The sequence below is a fragment of the Crocodylus porosus genome, unplaced genomic scaffold, assembly GCF_001723895.1.
Source record: "Crocodylus porosus isolate Cpor-Errol unplaced genomic scaffold, CroPor_comp1, whole genome shotgun sequence".
Taxonomy (NCBI): domain Eukaryota; kingdom Metazoa; phylum Chordata; order Crocodylia; family Crocodylidae; genus Crocodylus; species Crocodylus porosus.
Genome location: NW_017728936.1, coordinates 7,853,262 through 7,879,271, shown reverse-complemented (window position 1 = coordinate 7,879,271; position 26,010 = coordinate 7,853,262). Strand labels below are relative to the sequence as shown.

Sequence of the window (26,010 nt, the reverse complement as noted above, 5' to 3'; positions counted from 1 at the left end):
GATCGGCTGCAAAAAGAGCCACGGGGAAGCATGAATTTGAGTTGCAGGCTGTAGGTGAGCTGGGCCACTTGCTCGAGGCCTGAGCTGGCTTGAAAAGGGCCCCTGACACATTGGCTGGTCTGTCATGGTTAAGCACATCTATGCCAGGAATTAGCACCCCTGTGAGGGGTTCCAGGCAACACAGCCCCAGTGTGACACGCAGAGAGGAGGACTGGGATGGGATTCCTACAACATCACATTCCAGCACCATGCTGCCATCCACTCCTCTCAATAGATATTATCAAGATCTCCAGTCTTCACCCAGAACCTGCAACTGGGCAGTGGTCTGAAGGTGTGATCCCAACTGCTGCAGGATTACTGGAATATCTAGAAGTTGCTGCTCTATGGTACTACACCACCACATTGCTAGGGGAGAGGCCCTTACTCCTCGGTCCCAGCCTAAGGTTACTGGTGCAATGGACAACCCAGTCCCTCTGGGATTCACTCACCTGGTGTTTGATGGGGGCTGGGGTGATGGCTCCCTTGGTGCAATAATAGCCCGAATGGCAAAACCCAGATGGCTGGGTCAAACCTGGAGCTGAGCAATACATGCCTGAAATGAGAAGAAAGGAAGTCCGTGGTGAAAGGGTTTCTATGTCTCCTCTATGCCCTCGCTGCAAATGTTGATGGAGACTGCTTGCTGCAAATGCGGGTGGAGACTAAAGTCAGCACTTTTCCCCTCAGTGCTTCACTCAAAGTCCCCCCCAGTGCCTTGTGGCAAACCCTTTCTTACCTGCGGGGCAGGGCTCACAGTCAGATTCATGAGTGGCCCCAGGCTTTGGTCCGAAGGTGCCCCTTGGACACGGGTGTTCTGCACTGAAGCTGGTGCCCGGTGGGCAGAAGTACCCCACAGGGCATGGCCTGGGCAGCTGTACCCCCGAACCTGGAAGACAGAACACAAACCCACTCAGGTGCCTTCAAGACTATTTCCCCAGGAATGAGAAGTGTGCTATGCATTGCCTTTAGTCTTCTGATCTATGCATTAGCCCCTGCTTTCTTCAGCTGGACACAAGATCACCCTACAGGAGACAGAATATGCCTTACTGAGTCCAACAGACTGCTTTTGGCCTAATCTTCCTGCAGTGACACAGACTGACAGCAAAAACACAGGCGCAGCCCTCCACAGCCCCCTCACTTTTGTTGGGTGGTTCACAGAAGAGTCCTGCTGGGCACAGATCGCATGAGTCTTTCCCTTCCTGGGGCTGGTAGGTGCCCCTCTCACAAAGCACGGGCATGGCAGATCCTGCAGGGCAGTAGAAGCCTCGGGGGCAGCGGTAGGATGCAGGAATGGCTGAGGTCTGGCCTGGTGGGCAGTAGAAACCAGCAGAGCATGGTCCTTCTGGAGCAGGTCTTCCAAACCCTGTAGTCATTGAGGAAGAAAAACCTTTCCATCTCCTTCCCCAAGTCAAAGGCAGGAGGATCCCTCTATTCCCGCACACAATGTGGCCTCATTGCATACTGAGTTCAAATCAAGAAGCAGCTACTCTTCATAGCATGGATCCAACCTCAGAAACATGGGTGCTTTGGGATGCAACACTCAGGAAAGCCAGACCCCAGGCATTGATGTGCAATGCCTGGCATGGGGAAGCTTGGGCTTCTAGTGGAGTGCCCAGCTGGGGCTCTCTGATCACTTTTTGCAGTGTAGAGACAATTCTGTGCTGACCAAACAAGATGAGCTATGCAACCGAATGCAAGAATCTTCATCCATTCATAGGAGTTATGAATGTAGTATGCTCAAAACAACTTTACAGGAAATAAAGCTGGGGAGGGCACTGGCTCCCATGTGTCCACCCTCATGAACCCCAAACCGGAGAGAGGGAGACTCATACCGCTGCAGAAGTGTCCAGCAGGACAGAGCTGGCAGTCTGTGGGATGCCATCTCCCAGCATGGGGGTTGAGACTTCCAGAGTCACAGGGGACTGGCAACTCCGAGCCTTTGGGGCAGTAGAAGCCAGTGGGGCAGTGTTCCTGGTCAGGCCTTGTGGATCCCAGAGGGCAGTAATACCCAGCATGACAGGTTCCTGCAAAGCAGAAGATTTCAGAACCCAAACTAAGGAACTGAGGGACCGCCAAACATTCATGTAACTGGTATGGGAAAACATGTAGGGGTTTAGTGGCTTAGCCCTTCTGGTCCAGATTTCTTCAGTCTAGGAATCCAGCTGCTTGATTCCCAGGGACACGAGAGGTTGCTGTCTCTTTTTGCTTTGAGTCTGTCCAGCTATAGTTTAGTGTGTCTGCACTTATTTGAGCCAAACTGGAGTTTCGCTCCAGGACCAAAGCAGGAGAGAACTTGGGATTTGACACTGGGGCCTCCCTAGCATCTTAAGATCCTACAAATCATAAAGGGGAAGATCCATCCCCAGCTATGCCCTTTGGAGAGGTGATACCATGGAATAAAAAGTGCAACATTGTCTTGCACTCATTCTCACGTGCACACAAGTGTATGGAGCTCACCTGAAACATCGGCCATCCCTTCTCCCTGGCAGAACTTCCCCCCCAGGCAGGGCAAACAGGCATTACGAGATGCCATCCCTGTCTGGGGTAGAAAAGTGCCTGTGGGGCACAGCACTGGGCTGCTGCTACCCAGTGGGCAGAAGTGTCCTGCCGGGCACAGATCTCCAGTTTCATCGTGCATGGGATTGGGTACATGTGCTTTCAAAGTGCAGTAGTGTCCAGGGGAACATGGACCACTCGGAGATGAGAGGCCTAGTGAGGAAGAGAATAAAAGTGAACCAGGGGCATTAGGCCGCATACAAATGTAACATATGTCTAGAAATCCTGGCTCGAACGAGCTCAGCGGGTGATCAGTCTCTAAGGAAATATACCACGTGGAGGCTTCTCTCTCACAATCTTTATTCCTCCAAGACAAAATGCAGCATCCTCCCAGCCTAAGCAGCGACCCTACCCTGCACCTGTCCGTCCTTACCCGCGTTTGCACAGAATTTCCCTGCAGGACAAGGCTGGCATTCATGGGAGCTCTGCAGCCCTGTCTGGTTACTGAAGGTGCCCTCAGGGCAGGGGTACTGCCTGGCAGCTTTTGTTCCTGAGGGGCAGTAGTATCCGGCTGGGCAGTCCACTGGTTTGGCAAGTCCATAAGAAGAGGCGTCTTTGTGGTCTTGTGTCCGGTCTTTTTGGCCGCAGAACCTAAAAAGAAAAGGCAAAATCTGGCATTAACCTGTCACACCCCCGGGCAAAAGGAGGTCCATTTGCCAGGTAACCAATAACCATGGTAGTCTGCAACTGCCAGAAAAGAGAATATAGATTGTCCCTCCAGAAACAAGCAGAAAGGTGGAAAGCAGCCTGTTGGGTTGGTGATGTTACCTGTGGGATTATTTTGTTCCTCCCTAGAGATTATATCAAAACAAGGATAACTGTAGTGAAGAGGGGACAATCCAGGAAGTGGGATAACAAGTGCGATGGTGGTAGGAGGAGAGGAACGAGGAAACTACCAGGTGCCGAAGGCAAAAGAGGACTTGCATGGTAATTCCCAAGAGAAGCATCAGGAGAGAAAGCAGATGAATTCCACTTACTTCCCTGCCGGACACGTTTTGCACTGGCTCTGACCAGTCTGGTCCTGGTATTTTCCAGCAGGGCAGGGTTTGGGCTCTGGGCTGCCTGTGGGGCAATAGTGGCCTACAGGACATACATGATCTAGAAGGAAAAAAGAAGTCCGTGTGTCTGTGCCCAAGAGAGCTTCTGTGTTTCAGCCTAGCACTTTAACCAAAGGAACCATCCTTCTCTCTCCTTTTCTTCCCCAGGTACACCACAGTGTCCCTGATAAGTTCACTGAGGACTCTATATCTCTCATACAGCTTGGAGGAAGATGAAAGAGGATGGCAGGTTTGGCTCAGCCAGTCTGAACGCTGGGATGTAGCCATGATCAGAAAATATTATTAAAAAGAAAATGACAAGAACTGGGTTTTTTTGTCAAAATGGAAATTTCTGTACGAAACACCTAGTTTCAATTACACTTATTTTGCAGTAACAGACACCCAAAACATGTTTGATTTTCAAGGGGTGGGATTTTTTTTTGGGGGGGTGGGGGTGGACAAAGTCTAAATGTTTTGAAGAAACTTTTCAACCTTTCTTCAATTCTGACTTTTTTGCGTGTGTGTGGGAAGAAAAGGCACTTCCCACCCAAATTTAGAGACTTCCCTAATCCTCAGCCAGACTGGCCAAAGCTCCGAGGTCCTTGAAACTAGGTGGAAAACTGCTAAGGAATAGCCATTGTCTTGCACGATGCTGATGCTCCTCGCTTCCAACAGGACTGGAAGTACCAGAGCCTCTTCTCAGGGTGTTTTGGCAGGTGTTACCTGCATGCAGCTAAAATGCTGGTATCTGTTAAAAATATTACGGGTTACTCGGGGGGGAAAAAAATTCTGGAAGCTCTTAGCTATTTGATCTACACGCTCTTTCCATTTTTACACATAACGTGAACGTCTTGGCTACAAAGCCAGAAGACTGTATGTGAATGGCAACTTTAGAGCATCTCTCCTCCTGCTGCTTTTGGATCATCCTGTAGAAAACAAACCATTTGAGAACTTCCCTACCTGGACTCCAGCCTGACACAGACCCCAGTGGGCAAAACCATCCTTCTTTACACAATCCCTCTGGTGAGCTTTGGCCTCGGAGAGAGCAGAACCAGCCTGCCAAACAGAGCTGGCAATCTTGGCCTGACTGGCCACCACGTTGGGCCAAAAAAGAGCCTGCAGGAGACAAAAAAGAAAAAAAAAATGTAGTATTGTCCCAGCATCCCGTGGGGAAAAGCTCTGAGCTGCACTAGTCCCAGCCTCATCCCTCAGGAGGTGCTGAAGGGGATGACGAGGGGGTACGGGGTAGGCAGGAACAGAGTATGCAGTCCCTGGCTCTCCCAGCACAAGAGCCTGCAAGGGCCAGTGGCTGGGGGAAAGCTTGTGGCTACGGCAATCCCAGCCTTTTCTACAGCAAGATGCTGCAGAAGTTGGGGGATGGATGCTTGCTGAGGAGGAGTGCTTCTTTATTCTGGTCCTACCTATGCAGGAGAAACACAGGCTTAAAAACACCCCCAGGCCCAAATCAGTAAAATAAACCACCCAGAAAACCTCTCTCAGTGGAGCCCTAGCTCTCTTCTCAATTCAAGCACAAAAGGCCAGGTCTCTGTTCCCGGGGAGGGAGCAGAGGCTTTGAAATGTGTGCCGCTCACTGCTGCTTCATGACCTTTTCCCCCAGTGCCTCCCCTCCACCTCCCTGATCAGCCTGGCAGTATGTAGGCCACAGGACGAGGCCACAATGCCAGCACTGCAGTTACTGCTCCTCCCACAGCGGCGTCAGCCTGGAAGTGACGGCTTTGTGCTCACAGACGTTGCTTCCCAGGCACTGCCCGGGCAGGCGTGAGCACCGCACAGGCAAGCCCTGCAGAACAACAGTCTCAGGTATCTCACACAGCCCTCAGCAGAGCACAGAAGGATGCCAGGCACCGGCTGTCAGACCTACCCGGGGGACATGGAGCGGGAGATGAACTCCCCTGAGGACAGAAGTGGCCTCGAGGACAAATGTTGCCCACTGCTCCATCCGTGGGGTTGGGCAGCATGGAGCCCCCTGTGCAGTAGAAGCCAGCGTCACAGGGACCAGAGGGAGCCGCCAGCTCTGGAGAGGCACAGTGCCACCCTGCAGCAAGGAGCAGAAGGGACACGGTCATTCAACACTCGTGTCCCTTTGGCTGCGAGGCAGCACGACCGCCACAGAGCACTGGAGATGCAGTACTGTCACACCCCAGAGCCCATGGCAGCTATGGTCAACAGGAGACGGTGGTGGTCTAGCGGTCAGAGCACACGACTGGGACAGTCAAGGGGATCTGGAAAAGAGAAAAACTAAGACCCTGCTTTCCCCTACCTGGAGTGCAGGGAATAGGGATGGCTGACCCCCCAGGACAAAACGTTCCAGCTTGGCACAGCCCGAGAGATCCAGAAGCTGCAGCACCTGCCCCTGCTAATACAAGGGATAGACACTCAGGGAGAAGCAGAGGCAACCATCAGAGTCCAGCTGCCACATCCCAGCCTCTCAGGGCACACGGTGTGCAGCACCTGAGGATGACAGCACCCACCCCAAAGGACCTGCCCAGCCTCTACCCACCCATCCTGCCATGGGGGAAGTGGCCTCTCAGTGGCAGGCCTTGATTGCAGCCAGGCCCCTATGATACCTAGGGTAATAATACTGCTTTTAATGATCATCAGCACAACCCCCTGCTCCCCTCAGTACCAGGGAAACTTCCTGGGAATACTGGCTTGGCTGATGTGGATCCAGGTGGGCAAAACCATCCAGGCATACACAGTGCGTCTGGACTCGGCAAGCCCGGCTTGGAGCAGACCTTTCCAGGGGGACACAGCTGGCACTTGGAGGCATCCCCGATGTTGAAGGCGTCACTGTAGGTTCCCCGTGGACAAGGGAACTGAGTGCCATACTCTGTATTCTTTGGACAGTAATGTCCTACAAGGGAAAAGAAAGCCATCCTAAAGGTTGAGAGAGGCTTATGGAGATCCCCTTCATGTTTTTAGCTGGGGCATACAGGTCCCATCTGCCGCTTTCCCCAAAAAGCCAGATTCCAGGATTTACAGCCCAGTCCGTGGGGTGATTTCCAATACGGCAGAACCTCCAGCCAGGTTGGATGCATTCAGAGACACTGCTTGCTCTTTACCTTAGTGCTGAGTAGCAGGATAGTACCTGGCTCTTAGGCAGAACTTTTCACTCATAGAGCTCAAAGTGCTGTAACATCATCACTCCTATTTTAAAGGGAGGAAACTGAGGCACCGAGAGACAAAGCAACAGGCCAAGATCACCCTGCCTGTTGCTGCCAGAGATGGTAACAGAGCACTAATTGTCTTGAGCCCCAGCCTAGGATCCTGTCCACCAGGCACCCTGCTCCACACCGCACTGCCCGGGTCCTGATGACCCTGTTTCCCCACGTTCCCCAGGGTGGGATGGGACTGCCTCTGGACTCACCTGTGGGACAGGCCGTGTAATTAGAGGAACCAGCCTCACAGTAAAAGCCTTCTGGGCATTTGAAGCACTGTGCCATGCCCCAGAAAGGGCTGTAGCTCCCTGCAGGGCAAGGCTGAGCTCTGCTGCTGCCCACCACGCAGTAGTGTCCTGGTGGGCACGGCCCCCCACTGCTCGTCGTCTGCAAGGACAAAGTGTTTTCATTACAGAAGATGTTCCCACTGCAGCCACCATCTGCCCATTCATCTATAGCCTTACATTAAGCGTATCTTGCAGCAATAATACCCCAGATCCTAATGGCAAGACAGACAAAACGATCAAGATACGAAAGCATCGTCTTAACTTCAGCCACGTCTTTGGGCTGCATGCTCATCCCGTCTCCCAAGATACGCAGAGTCAGTACTAGGGCACTGTAAGGAAAAAATTAGCTTTGCCGCAGACCTGATGCTAATACCTGAGAAACAGTACTACCTGCCTTTGCGAGTTAGCACAAGCAGTCTTTAAGGTTCCCCTGATATTTTGGGTAAGAAAAGAGTGAATAAAGCCAGTAATCTGGGCCATATCCTAATTTACTGGCCTCCGTGATTCTTATCAGATGTGGCATCCTTCTCGGCTTATACCGTTGTTCATTCTTAAGAGGGTGATGACTTCTGCCCCAGACGTAGGTGATTTTCTGTGGTAGGTGAATCACTTCTACATCATCTACACAATGTGGATAGTCCAGTGAAATGGTCATCCACTTATTTCTGCCCAGCGAGCCTTGAGTGGACAAATGTGAGGGAGGTGGCATGAACACACGTGGACTCAACTGCTTGGGACATGTTTTGTAGAGCAGGGAGGAAGGTATTTATGTTTTGGTGTCTCTACATCACTTCACCTTCAAAGACTAGATGCATCAGATAGGGAAGGGAACTCACTAAGAAGTGCAGAGAAAACGTGACCTAGGATACAATTCTTGCCCTCGCACAACTGCATTTGAAAAAGCACCCGGGCCCAGATGTGGTGGTAACAGTAGAAAAGGCTGCTAGCAAAGACAGATCGAAGGGAGACAGATTCAGGTAGAGACTAAGGGGCTGAGGCAAGCTCCCCTGAGATGCCCTAGAGGTCACAGGCAGGCTTGTCATACAGGGATAGAAAATCAGATATCCACAGTTCCAAGTTGCAAAGTATTTCCCCTCATGGATACCACTTACCATGGGCGATTGAGGGGAAACAGCTCCTCCGCTGCAGTAGAATCCAGCTCCACAGAGACCCGCGGGGGACGAGAGCCCAGTCCTGTTGCAGAAGTACCCTGGAAGTGAAAGAGCATCCATATGAAAACTGAGGAGTAAATTCATACAACTGAGAGGCCTGCGCTTTCACCCACGGTCTTGTTACAGATCTGCCCTATACTCAGAAATGCTTGAACGCAGGACATGCATGGCAGGCGGAGAGGGGGCAGCACTCGCTGCTGCCCTGCCACCCTCCAACCCAACCACGCTGAGAGACGGGGAGGGAGGCAGGAGCCCACTCTGCTGAAGGAGTGAGTGCTTCACTGGGAAGGTCTCCTCTGGAGGAGCGGAGCTGGAGGTTTAGCCTTTCTGCTGTCCATTTAACTGATGAAAGCCCTGAAAGAGCCATCTTCCACTGTTGCAGACTCTAATGACACTCAGCCTCCATTAGTGCTCAAGTCTGATTAGGTTTTCACTAGTCTCCGCTTACTGTATTGTACCTGCATCACACAGGAGGCAGTCTTCAATCTGCATGTTGCCCGCAGAGTTGCTGTAGTAGCCGAGGGGACATGGTTGTGGCAGGACAGACCCCATAGGGCAATAATTTCCTTTGGGACACACATTCCCCACCAGGCCATCTGTAGGGGTTGAGGTGGAGCCCCCTGCGCTGCAGTAGTATCCAGCTGAACAGGGCCCCGTCACGTGCGACTGCCCTGCTAATGCACAGTAGTGCCCTGGAAGAGCAAGGCAACAAAATCAGTAGCAAAAGAGGAAACAGGAAGAGGCATTTCAAAGACAGGGCTGGGTACTTGCACGAACCAGAGGAATGCTACATTGAGGTAAGGTCCAAACGGTGATCGGTCCTCGTGATTTCGGCCAGGGCTATCCAACTTCCTACCCAGCTGCCACTCCCGTTATTGCTCCAGTTGCAGTAGCAGCCAGGACTTCTGGGATCCCCATCCCTCCTCCCCCTCAGGGGGCAAAATGAGGCAGAGCATCATGACATAACCTCTGGCTCTGGGGGAGCTCATGGCCCAGGGCAGCAGCACTGTGCAGTGCAGCCGGGGAGAGCCTACAGCTGGCAGGCTGAAGGTGGGTCTGAAATGCCAGGGCACATGTGTGGTGCAGCAAGGGGGAAAGTGCTTGCATGCCCAGGAGGCCTGGGACTTGCATTGGTGCAGCTCTTGGCTGCTTACAAAGTGCACAGCTCTGATTTAAGCCATAAGGCAACCTGCAGAGTTGATCTGGCAATCAGCTGATCTCTGAGTCTGCAGGTTCTCTAACACAGGCTCTTTGGGTTTTTTTCTAGGCCTGTAAAGCAGTGTGCACACAGGCACAGACACACACACACACACACACACACACACACACACATGCAGTGTTGCATATACACACATGCGATGTTGCATAAACTGACTGCAGGATCATGGAGAACTACCTTCTTTCATGTAACAGCATTTCAAGGGAAGGAGCACCATAGGCAGTGGAATAATTCCCCGTCCAAAAATATTGGGCATTGGTTCATTTTGGAGATAGGACTCCAGAACCGGCAGACACAGGGGCTGATCTCACCTTTACGGGTAGGGACCAGAGCTCTGACTGCCCTTAATTCTCCAGGCTGCTGCGTGTAGCTCAAAATGAAATGAGCAGCCTGCTGATGAAAGGCTTCGTAGCCTGATATTAATTGCCTGAGTCACTCCAGTTCCTGCGGAAGCTTAGGAATATTTGAAAGTCATTTGCACACAGTGTTCCTATGATGCCAACGCTCTGTTTCTACCTGGATCACAAGGGACGCAGTGAGATATGTGGCTGCTTCCAGTCTGCGGGTTATAGGTCCCTCGGGGGCACGGGAACTGAGTTGCAGAGGCAGTACCCAGGGGACAAAAATGACCAGCTGGACATTCATTCCTCTCAAGGGAAGAAGAATTCTTAGGACAAAAGAACCTGCATCCATAAGAGAAAGAGTAGGGGAAGGAACATGAAACCTCCCTGGCTAATGCCAGGTTCACAAGGACACTGACAACACAGCAGAGGGGACGGCTCATCTTTGTGAGCCTGCTGCACTGTATGGGATGGACTATGAATCAGACCTGCTCATGTATATCGGGACACGTATCTACATAAGGGCATGCATAGGGACACGTTTCTACATAAGTCAGCAGCATTTGCCTCATACTAAAGGTGTGAGGTGCGCTAATTGTGATGGCACAGGTGATTCTGTTTTAAACTCTAGCTCCCTCCACCTCCAGAACTGCGGCTGGGTTTGGGAGCTCAACTCATTTCCTGTCCTATTCGACTGCTAAGCAGCTGCTTAAGTTGCTAGGCTCCATCTCAGACATGGGTGCTCTCCAGTGGAAGATGAAGTGATTATGTCTGCGACATACTGCCCTGCTGAATGATGGCTGGAAACAAGAATTAGGCAATAGCTCTTTCTTCATACTTCAGACAATAATGAGTTCTCTGTCTTGTTCTTACCCTTTAGTGCAGGGGAGGCAGCTGGCTTGCCTTTCTGAAGGATTATATGACCCTGCTGGGCAAAGCAGGGGTGTAGCTGTGCCCCTAGGGCAAAAATAACCTGAAAAAGAAAGAACAGCTCAGAATCAAGAGGACCCTCCTGTGGTCAGGATAAGGAGATAAATCTATTCAGGACTCCGTATCTTGGAACAGGCAATGCAGAAACCCCCCAAAGTTTTAAAGAAATTCAAAGTGCTGCAGTGGCTGAGGGCTCCCTGATGCCTGCAGGACGCTCTCCTCTGGGCCCAATAGCGCAGTGCTTGAACAAACATGCAATTTGTTCAGATGAGTCTTACTCAACAAGATTGGCCAAAGATCCCCGATTACTTTAATCAGAGCAGTTAATAATCTACCTGTGGGACAGGGGCCTCCAGTCTTGTCCACGGCTGGCACGGCGGGAAGGGTGGACCCCAGGGTGCAGTAGAATCCCTCGGCACATTGCCCTGTAGGGACCAGGAGCCCGGCGGAGTTGCAGTAATGTCCAGGAAGACACAGTGAGCAATGCGCCTGTAGGAAATCAATGAGACAACTTCCAGAGGTCACTCCGGACAGAGGTGAATCACGGCTCAGCCACCGACTAACAATGAGATTTTTGGCAAGTTATAGCCCCTCTCCGAGGGATGCAGAGAAGCTTAGTGAGGTGCTTTGAGAGCCCTCAGTGCCAAAGGCTTCATACATGAGAAGTACTAGTATTTTTTCAGGGCTTTTCCAAGGAAGCGTTAAAACTGGGTCTTTGCCTCCCTGCACAGGGCCAGTTGCTCGCCATGGAGGATGATGCTCCATAGCACACAACCACCACTTTACTAGTTTGACCCTCCATATTCTCCTACCTCTGAGCTCAGCTTAATCCTTGTGCTGAAGGTTCCCACAGGACACGGCTCAGGGACAGCAGTGCCCCTAGGACAGTAGTGGCCTGGAGGGCAGGGGCCAGCCTGACCTGCAAACAACAGGTGAGATAGGTGTTCAGTTCATCAAAAAGTGATCTGGAAATTAATACAAAAGGCACTTATTGCTCTTGTGGCTCTTCAAATAGTCACTCTCTGGCCAAGACAGCAGCAAGTCCTCCAGAGACTGCTCACAATTCTCCTCTCATCTAAAACAAAAGTTTGAACTTGAGAGACCATGCAAGGGGCACTATTGTGGCCTACTGGCTGGAAAAAAAGGCAAGGCTGAGAATCCAAGCCCTTTGTCTCCAGCTTGGGGAGGGAGAACAATATATCTAATGATGATCACGTGGCACTATGATGCAGGAGACATGAGTTCCACTTCTAGACACCTAGGAATATAAGTCTAATCATCAGGACTGAGAGGCAAGACTTGAACCCAGAGCCAGGGCAGTAAACCCAGAAGCCTTGACCTCCTGTCTCTTCCTCTCTGTTGCTGGATAAGAACCTGGGTGAGATGTTGAGTTTCTTACCTGTAGTTCACATGGTTTGGCTTCAAAGAGGGAAAGGGACTTTGGAATTAGGGCAAAAGAGGAATCCTAAAAAAATCAGGGTCAGGAGCCATAAAGAAATTTGGTCAGGGCTCGACTCAGACGTGGGCATCACCACTGAACAGCTAACCGAACATGTACAAGACCACCCCACATTGCTTTAGCAAAAAGGAAAAGGCAGCACCTTGGAACCTGGTATGTGGGTTGGGCCGGTCTGACCCCTTGGTGCAGTAGAAACCCTCCCAGCACTCTCCAGCCACGTTTGTCGCGTTACGGTGAGAGCAGAACTTCCCTCCATCGCACACTCTGCAGCCAGCGCTGCTCTCCAGGCCTTGCTCAGGGCTGTAAGTCCCTCGGGGACAAGGCCACCAGTCTAAACCTGTTCCTCTCGGGCAGTAGTAGCCTGAAAGGCGAGCACAGACGGGTGTATAGGTTAGAAGGGGAAGCTCTGGAGATTATCAGTAATCAGTGTCTCAGCAATGGGAAGCATCAGGGTTCGATGTGGCAGCAATGGGAGTTTGACAGACTCACCAGGGACATTTGGGTTAAACTCTTTGGACCCTGCATGAGCAGAGGCAGGAATACACCCCAGTTGAATTTCTGCGACCCAAAAGCCTCCCCGAAAACCAGGAGCTTAAGTGGATTCTTTAGAAAGTGTGGGACAAACCGCACATGCAGTGGAAACACAACACACCTTTGGGGCATGACTGAGGTTCCTGACCAGGGACACAGTACTTCCCCTCTGGACACTCGTAGCACTCTTTTCCATGGGTCTGGGGCATGTAGGAACCAGGCGGGCACGGGATGGGACTCTCAGTTCCTAGGGGACAGTAGTGTCCCACAGGGCACGGGGCTCCTGAGAAGGCATCGGTGGGTGTTGGTGTTTGAGCCCCGGAGATGCAGTAAAACCTGGAGTTGCAGCAGCAAAAATATTAGAAACACTATGTCAGTAACTGAGACATTTAAGCATTGAAACAAATCTCCTCTTATTCTGGGCCCAAGAGAGCAAGGTCCCCTCCAGGGGAGGAACTGTGGGCTATTCACATCTTAGCTCCCACTAAAGTCCAGGGGGTCCTACCAGGAGTGGAGCAAATGTTTTCCAGTAGAACTTTCTTTGGCCAAAAAAGACAGGTTAAGAATAGGTAAAATAGGGTTGGGAGGGACCTCAGGGAGTCGCATCTAATCCAACTGCCTGCTCAAAACAGGACAAGCCTGGCTTAAACCATTCCAGACAATAGCTTATCTAACTTGTACTTGAAAACTTCCAAGGACAGAGAGTCTATAAGCTCTCTAGGCAATCTGTTCCAGCACTTAACCACTCTCATGTTTTAAAAATCATCCTCCTCTCTAACCTAAATCTCTTTTCTTGCAATTTAAGGCATTACTTCTTGCCCTGTGCCCTGTGGACACAAAGAACAATTGATCGCCTTCCTCTTTATAACAACTCTTTTTGTACTTATTGTATTTAGCATCACTGACATATTTCATGACTTTGTCTCAGTGTCACTGCATTTCTGAGCGTTAAAAAAAATGCAAACAAAGCAGTTTGACTTCAGCATTTCCAAGGTGTCGCATTTGGGGTTTTTAATTCTAAACAAACTCCCCCCCCCCCCCCCAAAAAAAAATCATTTCAATTTTATTTGAAAACAAATATTGTGAATGCCTGAAATAAAAACACTTTTAGGAACCATTTTTATTGACTTTGCAGTTCAGTTCACTGATTTTATCCCCCAGAAATGCCAGCCAGGCAGTGATTCAGATCACCCTCCTCCTGCATCCCCACCTTGGGTCTTATTCCAGGAGAAAAGTATTGCTGACCCCCACTGTGAATGCAGAAGAGAAATGTGCTCCCTGCTGTACTTACCCAGGGCTGCAGTATCCTGATGGGGCTACTAGCCCAGTGCCATTGCAGTAATGCCCCCCAGAACATGGCTGGCAGTCCTGCAGATTCTTGTTGCCTTTGCTGCTGGACCAAGTACCATGAGGGCAAAGAAGTGGAATGGGTGTTCCTGGCAAAAAAAAAAAAATGCTCCAGAATCCACTGAGTACTGACATGAGGAGGAAGCAGACCACCCAGTACTGTACTGGGGTGCAGTGAGCTGGTCATGAACACTGGATTGACTAACTAAGCCTGACTTGGAAAGAGAGTGATCATCAAACAGCCTCCCCAGCTGAAATCTGCAGAGACCCTATGGGACAGCAGAGAAGTACGGGTTATAGAGGAATAGATGTTCCCAGCCAAAGGCAGAGTTGGGGGGGTGTAAGGAGCACTGGGAGAGCTGTGATTCCAGACTCTCACTGCTGGCAATAAAGAGAGTGAACCCCATCTCATGCTCCATGGGAAGTTCGAAGAACTGTGTTTAGGTCACTGTACCTGCTAGACAGTAATGCCCCGGAGGACAGGGGAGCCCTGACTCTCCATCAATTGGGTCTTTGACTTGGGCACCACCTTTGCACCAGAAACCTTCAGAACAGTCCCCTGGAAGACAGGATGCATATGAACAGTTCAACACAAAACTTAATGAAAAGAACAGGGATTTCAATATAAGCCCCCAGATACAGACCCACAGGCCATATTGCAAGGCACAGATGGAGTCACTGCCCTAACTGACTGTCTAACTTTGCTATGAATATTTCACACAGTGGAGTCACTTCAGATGCTGGGGAACAGAGTACTACTGGCAGGGGCTGGACGGGGTGCCCCTGGTTTGGCTACAACTCAGCCGGGTATTTCAGCACATGCCATCTTAGGTACTCTCTTGATGCAACCTTAGCACATGCTTAAATGCTGAACAGATATGGATTTAACCATGTGCTTTGCTGAACTGCAGCCTTCATACAGATTCAGGACAACTTGGAGCAGTCCTGCCTTCCTGAAGTTGCCCTCAACAGGCAGACTGAGCAGTTTTGGGATCATCTTTCATTCTTCCTTTCTCTATTGAAAGTAAGAATGAAAAGGCCCGTCTTACTACGCACACACCAGTTTATTTGCAACTGGACTGCAATGATGAACTAATTTCAACCAGATCACCAAACAGTTGTGAAACTGGGTAGCAACCAGGCAAGGAAGTGCACATTTCTATGTCTTGTATCTAGCTCCTCCAGCCAGTGCTTATTGAAAGGACCCTTGCTTTCCTCTTGAATGATTTTACCAGGGAAGGAGCAGACAAGTCAATTCTTTGTTGCACCCAAGAACCTGGGAGCACTTTACAAAAGTGGATGTGACCCACAGTTTTCACATGGCAAATCTGAGGCACTGAGCAGGGAAGACATGCAGTCAAAGTCACCAAGCAAGTCAGTGCCAGAGCTCAGAATAAAGCCCAGGAGTCCTGACACACAGTCCTTTGCTCTGTTCATCAGCCAGCAAGATGCGTCATTAAAAATAAAGAACTGCACTGCCCGGGGCAAGTGACAACGCACCTGTTGGGGCTGCAAGTCCAGGTAATGCACAGTATTTTCCCGGTGGGCATCCTTGGCATTCGTTCATACTCTTCAGTCTCTGCCTCGATCCAAAGGTACCTGGCGGGCAGCTATGCTGAGTGGCCTTCTGTGTGCCTGGTGGGCAGTAGAAGCCTTGTGGACATGGGTAAAGGGTGACGTTGCTGACGGGCCCTTGGCTGCTGTCACAGTAATAGCCTGAGGGGTAAGCAGAGGAAGAAAAGCCAAACCAGCCACTGGGAGATACTTGCTGCAAAGCAGCAGCTCATTAAGAAATGAGAATCCCAGCAGGCTCTCACAGGCCTTCAAGGCTTACAAGAGATGACTCAAGGAACAGATCTATCTCTGACCTTTAATAATGATTGGTCTCAACTGTGCTCCTGCTGGGACAAGCAGACTAATAGTTTTCCAATTAATGCACGCACATAAAGGGATGTCACTGCCACTTGATCTCCAGACCATGAGTCTCTGATGGCCAAGAGAGCACTCTGGGCGAGAGCCAGCTAGTCCTCCCCGCTTCCAGCAGCAAAGTCCCATCAGAAGCTGAGATTACATTATGCCCTCCCCGCCTGTCACTGTGCCATGCCACCCATTGCTGCATTTCCCAGAGGGATGCTAACAGCATGCAGCAGCTTTCTTTTTTAAGCTTTAGAAGTCTTCTGTTAACTTTAGCACATCTTAAAGGACCGCAGAAGTGCTAAGTCTCTCAGAGCTGCTCCCAGTCCAGACCAGAACAGAGGCTACTCCAGATAACAGGATAGGTAGAACAAGCGTACGAAGCAGGTGGTAACAATTCACAGGACCGCATCGTCCCATGACTAGGTAAGGGGAAGGGAAAGATGCATCATAACAGGGGGCGGGAAAGACAGCTGGACACAAAACACTAGCAAGCAACTTTAGTTTCTGCATGTTCATCTAGAGGGAAGGAGCTCTCAGAATGGCCCACCATGATTAACTGCCTTTACCGACATGAGATCAGTGAGTCACAGCCCTGCATTTCCTATGTCCTCGTGGACACGCACACACAAACATACACACGCGTCCTCACCTTCATCCTAAGCCTCTCGCTCTTCCCTCTGGCACTCTAGTCATTCAGCCCTATACCCGCAGCTGCAGTTTGCTCCCACAGGCCTTACCTTCCCAGCACTGTCCGCTGGGAGCACTGAGTCCAGACACCGCACAGTAGAACCCAGAGAGGCAAGGCTGGCACTCAGACACCATACTCTGCCCCTGGAGGCCGCAAAAAGTGCCAGCTGGACAAAGCATTGGCATCGCTGAGCCAGGAACTGGCAAGAGAAAGGAAAAACCTGAGACACTGACCCTGGGACAACAGAAAGGCAGTGGCACATAGGAAAACCAGAGCTACACAAGCACAGATGGACAAGGAAATAACCAAGTCAGGCTCTTCTGCAAGACTTCTCATCCTCAGACCCAGAGTGCTTTACAACAAAGTGCCGGCCCCATTCTACAGATGGGACAACTGTGTCACCGAGCAGTGATATGGCCTGTGCAAGGTCGCAACAACTGGAGGCAGAGCCAAGAATAGCAGCCAGGTCTCCTGACTTCCAGTCCTTCATCCTAACCGGTGAGTGACCCTCCCTTCCAGTGCATCCTTTTGACATTTCAGGCAGTCAGTGCCAGGGAATTCCCATTCCTGTCTCAAGCCTGATACTTACTGCAGTAGGTTCCTGGGGGGCAGATATTCCCAGTGACACCATCAGTTGGTTTAGGAGAGGCTGCTCCTCCTGTGCAGTAAAACCCAGCAGCACATTCTCCAGTGGGGACAGACAGACCTGGGACACAGAGCGGACACAAAGGTGCTCAAGGCACTGTGGCAGCAGTACAGAAGCAGGCTGAGCAGACAGGGCTCAGCAGCCTGCAAAACAGTGGGCTCACAGCTTTCCATGGGGCTTGAGTCACAAGAGAGCAGCTGAGCCCTATGTCACACATATGAGCCCAGGCCAGCCCCCAGGGCTCACCACCTTGGGAGCACATTTATGCCCCTGAGTAAGTATTAGGCTGAAAGCTGCTCATGTTAAACCTGCCAAAATAGCACTGGGAGGACAAAAAAAGCAGCAGGGGAAATGCAAAGAGAGGCTGTTATTATTGATCTTCCAGCCTGAGGCAAAGCAGAGAATAAAGGAGTCTGAAGGGAGACCCCTTCGGTCAGACCCCAGAGCTGTGGATGGGAGGGATCAGCTTTCGGGGGGTGTCCAAAATGAGACCTCTGAGGCTTGCGCACTTGAGTAACCACCTCAGAGGCTTTGTCAAGATCCTTGTGAGTCATGCACAGACCCTCCACCCCCTGCCCTTCCAGCTTAAATTTAGGTGAGCTCGCTTGGGTGCAGAAACAGCAGAACAAAAATCAACATTTGCACCAAAATTTTCGCCTTCAGACTCTCCCGGTGCCAGCTCGGCCCCTCGCAGAGGGGTGGGTCCTAACCTGAGGCACTACAGTATGACCCTGGAGGGCAGGGAATGGGTTCGGGGCTGCCCTCTGGGCAGTAGAAACCAGCCATGCACTTCCCTCCAGTGGCAGTGGCTGGGCAGAGGCAGTTGGAGTTGGTGTAGTTATCCACGTCGAAGGGCTGGGAGGTCCAGGCGGCCGATACACAAAACCAACCTGAAAGCACAAGGAGCATGACAGAAAACCCAGCCCCAGAACCCAAAGAGCAAGTGTTAGGGGAGCTGGAAAGGATAGTTTCTTCCCTTTCCAAACACTGACAAAAATGGGGCAAACTTCCTTAAGACCTTCCTAACAGGAAAGCCTTCTCCACGCCTGGTACCCTGAGGTACAGTCTGAGGCCTGAATTCTTACATACGTCCAAGATAAGGCCTGAGAAAGGTGCTGTGATACCCAAAAGTTCACTTATCTCTATCCCAACCACGCAGAGTAAGGAAGACACCCCTTTGCATCAACGAGAACAAGCTGTCAGAGCCTAAGTGCCTATGGCCGGACAACTTCTAAGGGAGGGTGAGTGCCAAGTCCCTACATGCTTGTTCCCTCTGCCCACACACAGAGGGCACAGCAGGGGCAACATAGAGGCAAAGTGGCCCAGACTCACCCGCATCACACTTGCCCGATACAGCCGTTAAGTTCTCCTTCCTGCAGTAGTGCCCGGGAGGGCAGGGCAAGCAGCTATCCAAGCTCTGGGTCATGGGGTCAGGGTTGTAGTAACCCCGAGGGCACGGAAACTCAGTGGCAAACTTGGTACCTTAGAAGCAAACAGAGACAAAGGAAGAGAAAACTCCTTCTGGGCGCTGCACAACTCGAGCACACTTCCTGCATTAAGCTGCTGCTGCAAGAATAATTTAAAATGTTGCCGCTCCAGTATCTCTTGATCCTACCCCACAATGGGTCAGTGAGTGCCTGGGACCTCTGTTGAGGGAGATCCAGGTGTCTGCAGTCTGCACGACCTGGACCTTTGCCCACAGAGACTGGACTGAAACCTGCCGGCTCATTTCCCAGAGGCCATAGCATTGCCTTTTGAACAAGGATATTCTGCCTGGCCAATGGCACTTCATGACTATTCCCTAATGTTTCAAGCCAAAGGCTCAGTTCTCACCTGTGGGGCAGTAGAAGCCAGGTGGGCAGGGGTATACGCTGTAGCTGGTGGTGTTTTCAGGGCAGTAGTAACCAGCTGCACAAGGGAAACATGCAGCTTGTTGGGTGAGGTTGTTGTATGTTCCTGCCAGGCAGGGAAATGGAAAGCTGGTCCCTTCTGGACAGAAGTGGCTCAAAGGGCAAGGGCCTCCTTTCTGCCTGATGCCTGGGAGGAATAAAATGCAAAGGGACCCAGGTTTGCATTCAGCCACTGGACATTTTCTTTTCCCTGTGACATGCTTCACTGGCATGACAGCACTGAGTCCAGCACAACATGCTGGCTTCATACACAACATCATTTAGCCTCACTTATACCAGGAGCTCTGGAAACCATGGGCAGGCACAGAACAGCCACATGGAGAGCTGAGGTTCCTCAAAGCATCATGCAAGTCCAGGGCATTATTGGTTTTGAGACAGTATGGATACAAAGACAGAAAGGGGTGGCACCAGGTATGTGTATTAGTGGCCTATAGCATCAGCCTGCTCCAGTGCCCAATGCGAGCATTTATGGAAGATCATCAATCAATTGAATGCATTTTCCATGCCACCTTGAAGCTTAATCCTGCTACTTAGTGGAATCAGGCAGGGCTTATATGGGACATGGCTAAAGTAAGATACAGAAGAGCAACAAGTACACAACACAGCCCCTTTGCTGATGAAAGGGTCCAGCTCCTGAGTGAGAAGAAGGCTATTAGGGAGATGCAAGGGAATGGGTCAGCCAGTGACAGAGAGGTTGGAGGTAGGAGGGAGTCCTGTGAAGCGAGGCTAAAGCCAAAAGCAAAGCTAAGAACCCAGTGTGGACAAGTTAAAATACCACCGTTTGTGCCATAGGCAGACAAAGGCACTGCCATTTACAGCAAATCACCACGACTTGTCATGCAGAGATGTCTCACCTGCTGGTGATGGGGAGGAGGCTCCAGACAGACAGTAGAAACCTGCTGAGCAGGGTCCTGAGGGGGACGCGAGGCCCGCTGAGCTGCAGTGATAACCAGGTGGGCACAGGGTGCAGCTGGACTCCAGCCCAAGGTAGAGCCTGGGGAGAACAACTGAGGTGTAGATGGGAAAGAAGAGAATGATGACCCAGGTATCCCCTTCACAGCGAGCTTTGGGAGCCACATCCAGCAATTCCCAGTCATAGGAGCCAACTTGCTCTTCCAGGACAAGATTCCCATTGCTGCAACCTACCACAACTGGATGCAGCTTCACCATTTTTCTAGCAAACCCAGAGCCCCACAACCCACCTGTTCCACGAAGCAGGCTGCATTGCACTCGTTACTTCTAGAGTAAGCCTCAGAACTGCTTGCAAGATGGAGCAAGAGACTGCAGCATCAGTGGAAAAACCATAAGGGGAACAGAAAGACATTCAGATTGTAGACCAGTGCCAAGGAGCTCACCTGTCCGAGTACGTGCCTGCTGGGCAGGGCAATGGGATACTGGTGCCAGCTGGGCAAAAGTGACCAGGTGGGCATGGGCCTCCACTGCTTGTGTTTGTGACTCCATTAGGATTTGGGACACTGGCTCCTGTAATGAAAAGCAAAGCAGATTTAGAAACTAAACAAAGCAGCAGCATCCCGAGTGAGAAATACTGCAACCCTTCAGCCGGTTTGGCCCCTGTGGCTGCAGAGCCGTTTCCTTTGCAGGCAGCAGAGAACAGGATGGCTGTTACGGGTCTTCAGAGCAAAGGAGATGTTGCAGTCAGGACATGTCTGCACTAGCCAAAGGCCGTGTTAGGGAATGTCACAGTGAAGCACAGTGAGCCTGCTGTGCGCCCCAAAGCAGATGTCATGTGCCTGCCCGACTCCAGTGCTGGTCACGTGCCCGTAAGAATACCTGAGAGAGAAATGACCACTGTGCATCCTGGGCTGCGCTACGGGGCCTGCCTCCATCCCTTCAGCATGCGATGCAAAGAGTGGACCTGCTGTGCTCCATCATGCTGCAGCACCACAATGAGCAGACCGAGCGCTTACACCTCAGGGAGGCAAATGCCAGAGGGGACAATGACACATAGCATGATACCACAGTAGGGTCTTGAAAGTAAACAGGGGTTTACTAAGCCCCACAGCCCCTTTCTTAAATCACAAGAATCATTACTTTGACCTGACAGAAGAAGACACTGAGGCCCAAAGCAAGGGAGCGATCTGCTGCAGATGATGGAGGGGCTCCTTGCCTGATCTGGAGCTAGAATTTAGGACCCTTGACTCCTAAACCCGGGTGCGATCCAAAAGGAATTAGCTATTGAAAGGCAATGTGCACAGAGAAGCTATCATAGCTAGGTAAGCATGCTGGGTGTGGCTGGAGAAAAGTCACTGCAAAAAGTCACTGCCCCCACTGTGGTGCCTGGACCTGAATACTGATTAGAAAGCGAGCAGCCTGCTGCAGCCAAAGCAGGGCTTTGCTTTGTGAGCCGCTCGGCAGCTATAAACAAAGGGACTCGCTGTGTTTAACACAAGCTTTCCTTGCATTAATGCAGCAGACACCACAGACAAAGGCCTGCTTGTGAGTATTTCCTCAACCTGGGCTTACATCCAAAAGCATCTTAGCTTTGGACTTGGCCTCAATAAAATATTCATGAGGCTCGTTCCCTGGGGAGACAGAACTGGTAACGACCTGCGATACTATTTCCTAGGTCTGGCGAGGCTGGCAGCAGTGTTGCCAAGCCCCAGGAACCCAAAATTAGGAGGCAGGGCTTTAAAATCACAATTTGTTTTCAAATGGGTTCATTTGCTTCATTTTCTGGCTTTGAACCTGGGGGAGAACTTGGATCACATTTCAGGCTTTTTGCAATAATCACAAGGGGTAAAACCTGACGGCTTCTTAAATGGACATGGAGATTTTCATGAAATCTTATAAAAGGACCAAACCCCCAATTATTGTGAGAGCTGGTGACAGCATCCAAAATAACCCATGTGGCCAGGTAAATGAAACCTGTAACTGCTTTGTAGTTTGCAGTCATACTGAGTAGGGCTGCAGTTCACCCACAAGGTTTAGCATCTTGCCTTTCTGAAAGGCTAGGTCCAATTTCTGTATAAATGTCAGCACACACATGCCAAGGCTTCTTCTCACAGCCTCAAGCCCCCAGATCTCTGTGGCGCTTCCTCCTACTAATGCTACCACATCAGCATCCTACCCTGTGCTAACATAGCAGTACCACACTCCTCCCTGCCCTGCCACTGGATTAACAATGACAAAACTGCCAGCCCTATATCCAAGGTCTTTCTGCCAACCTCATGTTCAGTGACACTGTGGCTCTCACCTTGCAGTAGGAGTGAAAGCCAGTTAAGCTGGAAGGGTGGAAGAGCACAAAGAGTAACAGTAAATGCCCAAGGGCCTTAGCCTTCCCCTCCTGAATTTCCCTTTGTGCTTGGGGATGCAATGCCAAGTACCTGCAGTGCAGAAGAAGCCTGGCCAGCAGGGCCCACTCGGAGAGGACAGTCCCCATTCTCCACAGAACATGCCTGGAAAAATAAAATACCAGGGAGAGAGTCTCACTGGATGGGGACAACGAGCATGCAGAATTCATCTCTGAAGCACTAGGGAGTCGGTGCATGAGACATCCCATCACAGCATCCTCAGAGGTGGACAATTATCTTTCCAATGCAAACCAACTCCATCCCCTTCAGAAGACTGTGGGGACCCTACAGATTACACCAGGTATATTTTGGCAGTATGGCATGAAGAAAGAATTATTTCCTGGAGGTAAAATTTGTGCGTTAGTGATCTGGGAGGTGGTATGCATAGGGATCTCCCTCCAGTGGCATAGTCTGCTGGGTGGGCGAACTGGAGAATTGTTATTCTGAGAGTTTCCTTACCTGCAGGGCACTGGTGGCACCTCTCGGCCTGGCTGACTCCATGAGATGGGTTGTAAGTCCCAGGTGGACAAGGAGAAAAACTGATTCCAGTCTTCTGGGGGCAGTAAAAGCCAGGTGGACAGCGAAGCCTTATGCCACTCTGACAGTGAAATCCGGCTGGACAAGGGGAACATTTCTCTTGACCTAGGCAGAAAAGAAAAGAAAGTACGAGCAGGAAAGAGCAGAGAAAGTACGAGTGGAGCAAAAATGACTGTTCTTTTGTTGGACTCTCCCCTGCTTGTTCACTCTTGGAGCTGGACTTGACACAGAAGAGCTTTCTTCTAGATCTCCAGACTATAGTGTCTCCAAACACACCTCAATAATCACGAGACGGTTTATTTCGTCCCGCCTACCAACTACATCTTTCAGGTTCAGGAAGTTTAGAGAAATCCCTGATTCTTGGTACTCATCCAAAAGGAGTTCTGCTCACCTCCACATCCAACCGCTGGGTGGCAGGCAAAGCAGCAAGGAAATCTGGTTAACCATTTCTCAGCTTTGTTAGTGTTGAACAAGAGGCTAGGCTAGGACCTGGTGATGCATATTGACCACAGTCCTCAAGACACAGCGAGGACAACTCACAACTGCCTCTTCACCATCATACAGAAGCTCCATGTGCCTTCTCAGTCTTCTGGGAGGTATTTTAATGCCTTGACAGTCGAGCTTGCATGACAAGGGACTGTCCCACCACAATCTCAATGGAGGGAGACCCTGCCTTGCTGATCTCTACCTGCAGGATTACCTATGACCACACTCTGGGAGGTTCATGCTCATCAGTTCTCCTGGACTCTGTCTGGATTTCCAATGCCCAACACCAGTGAACAGTTTGCCCTAGCGGGCACATCCCACTAGACGATAATGCTGCAGCCACACCACTCAAAAGGGAATCGTGCCTCCCTCCCAGTTAGTCTGCAGCTGCGGCAATCCCATCTTCACCCAAGCCCCTGACCTGTTGTGTTGCTTTGTTCACCATCTGGGCAAGGGGAGGGTGCTCTGGAGCCTGCAGGGCAGTAATGTCCTTCAGGACACATATTCCCTGTGATACCATCCATTGGCCTGGGGGTCCGTGTCCTTCCTGTGCAGTAGTAGCCTGAAAGCAGAACACACATAGGATCTCAATCCTGCTTTGCCTTGCGGCTGGTGTGTTAAGCAGGAGAGAGCACTTACCAGAAAGTCAGCACGTCTTCAAGAGACGCTTAATGTGCAGACGACTAATTCTACTGTGCATTAGCGTGGTGGGCAAAACCCATGCTAATGCGCTAATGCACAGTAGAATACATATACTGTGCATTAACATCACTAAAAACTGGTTCAACTGTGCTAATGCATGGTAGCACTGATTATGGTGTCATTACAGGTACTAAACGTAATGCACCGTAATTCTGGTGCACTAACGAATGTGTAGCCATGCCCGATATGTGCCACTGTAATGAGGAGGGGAGTGAATTCCCTGGTGGCTGGGCAGGTCCCTCCATGTCTCACCTGGGGCACAAAATCCTGCAGGAGAAACCTGGCCTGTCACATTGCAGAAGAACCCAGAGGGACACGGTAGACACCAGCTCACATCCTGGGCTCCCCTGTGCTCATTCCAGGTGCCAGCAGGGCATGGCGTCTCATTCGGGGACTTTGTACCAGCAAAGCAGTAATACCCTGGGGGGCAAAGATCACCAAAGGGACGTCCCACCTGGGAAGAGGGAAACAAAGTGCCCATCAGGCACAAAGTCCTTTGCCGTCACCTGGGATGGGAGTTGACAAACGAGACCACAACTCACCGGGGAGGGGCTGCTGGACCCTTGGACACAATAATATCCTGGCTGGCAAAGTCCTTCTGGCCTGGCCAGACCAGCCATGCTGCAGTACATGCCTGGTGTGCAGGGTGTGCAGGATCCTGTTCCAGAAGTGCCCTGAGCAGACAGACGGAGAGGTGCTGAGTCCCGTTGAGGGTGGGGAGGCTCCACGGCAGAACATCTACATGGAGTAGGGGGGAAACATTTGGCTCTTACCACTGGACAAGGAAGAGGCAGAGTGCTCCCAGCTGGGCAGTAGTGCCCCTTGGGACAAGCCACAGGTTCAGCCAGACCAGTTCGATTGCAGAAGGTCCCCTCCGGGCACTCCCTACACAGAGACCGACCGCGGCCCTGGAGAGAGATCGCAGCAGGAATCAGACCATGCATATGAGATTTTATTGCTTTTAGCTAGACCTGACATCCTTGGCAAATGTCCTATAAACCCCCCAGCTGCAGAGCAACCCTGTGGGAGTCATGTGAGCAGCCTGTGCTGCATGGGGCTTGAGGGTGAAGCTGAAGGGTTGCATCTGGTCCAAAGCAAACATCTCACCAACATCTGCTCACCTTACCACAACTCGGAAGGCTTTGTGGACCCAAAGGAGGTTGTACCTTACAGGGCTGTACTTACAGGCTGGAAACTCCCCAGAGGGCATGGTTCTGGTTTGAAAGCTCCTGCCAGTGTATAATGCCCCTCCATGGCCACCTGCTGAAGAGCAGTTTTGGCAGCTCCGGTGCAGAAGTAGCCAGGCTTGCAGGGTCCAGTGGGAGCCTGGCTGTTGGCCCCATCGCAGTATAGCCTGTGCTTGGAAAAACACATGTCCTCAGTGAAGACACTGATTTTTCCAAAGGAAAGTATTGCCTTAAAACAATAAACTCCTGAGTGGCTGGAATGACATCGGCTGGGGGAGTCCTTATGACTGTGGATTTTGCAGGGATTAAGCAGGTCAAAACTGAGCATCGTTTCCACAATTTAATTATTTTTTATCACTTTTCACCCTCTGCCTCTTCCATGTGTGTTCACCCTCTGATATCTAGGTAATAGAGGATGAACTCTCGCAGCCACTATACGGGCCACTCAACGTCCTTCAAAATCTTGTGCCCCACTTTCATTTCTGTCACTGGGAACTCAGCACACAGCACAATGGGATAAATATCCCTCTCC

General features: G+C 51.0%; 3 protein-coding genes across 3 annotated transcripts in view; all 3 read right to left on the bottom strand.

Annotated features, from left to right (window-relative positions):
• The window catches only part of LOC109317935 (signal peptide, CUB and EGF-like domain-containing protein 1), a 3,931-nt gene extending 209 nt beyond the window's left edge, over window positions 1-3,722 (bottom strand). The window contains exons 1-7 of the mRNA XM_019546900.1: window positions 3,570-3,722; window positions 2,966-3,183; window positions 2,494-2,745; window positions 1,869-2,060; window positions 1,175-1,399; window positions 773-922; window positions 489-592 (exon numbers count right to left, since the gene is read on the bottom strand). Coding sequence (XP_019402445.1) covers window positions 489-592; window positions 773-922; window positions 1,175-1,399; window positions 1,869-2,060; window positions 2,494-2,674 — 852 coding nt within the window. The 5' untranslated portion in view covers window positions 2,675-2,745; window positions 2,966-3,183; window positions 3,570-3,722. The remainder of the gene's footprint in view (window positions 1-488; window positions 593-772; window positions 923-1,174; window positions 1,400-1,868; window positions 2,061-2,493; window positions 2,746-2,965; window positions 3,184-3,569) is intronic.
• A 33-nt stretch (window positions 3,723-3,755) lies between these two features.
• Window positions 3,756-6,500, bottom strand: LOC109317933. The gene is made up of 5 exons (XM_019546899.1): window positions 6,277-6,500; window positions 5,911-6,006; window positions 5,512-5,685; window positions 4,590-4,745; window positions 3,756-3,851 (listed from the first exon to the last, which is right to left on the bottom strand). The coding sequence occupies exons 1-5, from the start codon at window positions 6,475-6,477 to the stop codon at window positions 3,756-3,758; spliced, it is 723 nt and encodes a 240-aa protein (XP_019402444.1). The 5' UTR covers window positions 6,478-6,500.
• A 3,476-nt stretch (window positions 6,501-9,976) lies between these two features.
• On the bottom strand, window positions 9,977-25,501 carry LOC109317932 (neurogenic locus notch homolog protein 4-like). The gene is made up of 21 exons (XM_019546898.1): window positions 25,418-25,501; window positions 24,746-24,797; window positions 24,011-24,151; window positions 23,026-23,208; window positions 22,600-22,671; window positions 20,611-20,737; window positions 20,110-20,249; window positions 19,179-19,382; window positions 18,606-18,827; window positions 18,056-18,235; window positions 17,289-17,405; window positions 16,749-16,898; window positions 15,595-15,810; window positions 14,549-14,653; window positions 14,039-14,183; window positions 12,869-13,083; window positions 12,359-12,577; window positions 11,570-11,676; window positions 11,093-11,246; window positions 10,701-10,800; window positions 9,977-10,169 (listed from the first exon to the last, which is right to left on the bottom strand). The coding sequence occupies exons 1-21, from the start codon at window positions 25,499-25,501 to the stop codon at window positions 9,977-9,979; spliced, it is 3,126 nt and encodes a 1,041-aa protein (XP_019402443.1).
• Between the last annotated feature and the right edge of the window lie 509 nt (window positions 25,502-26,010).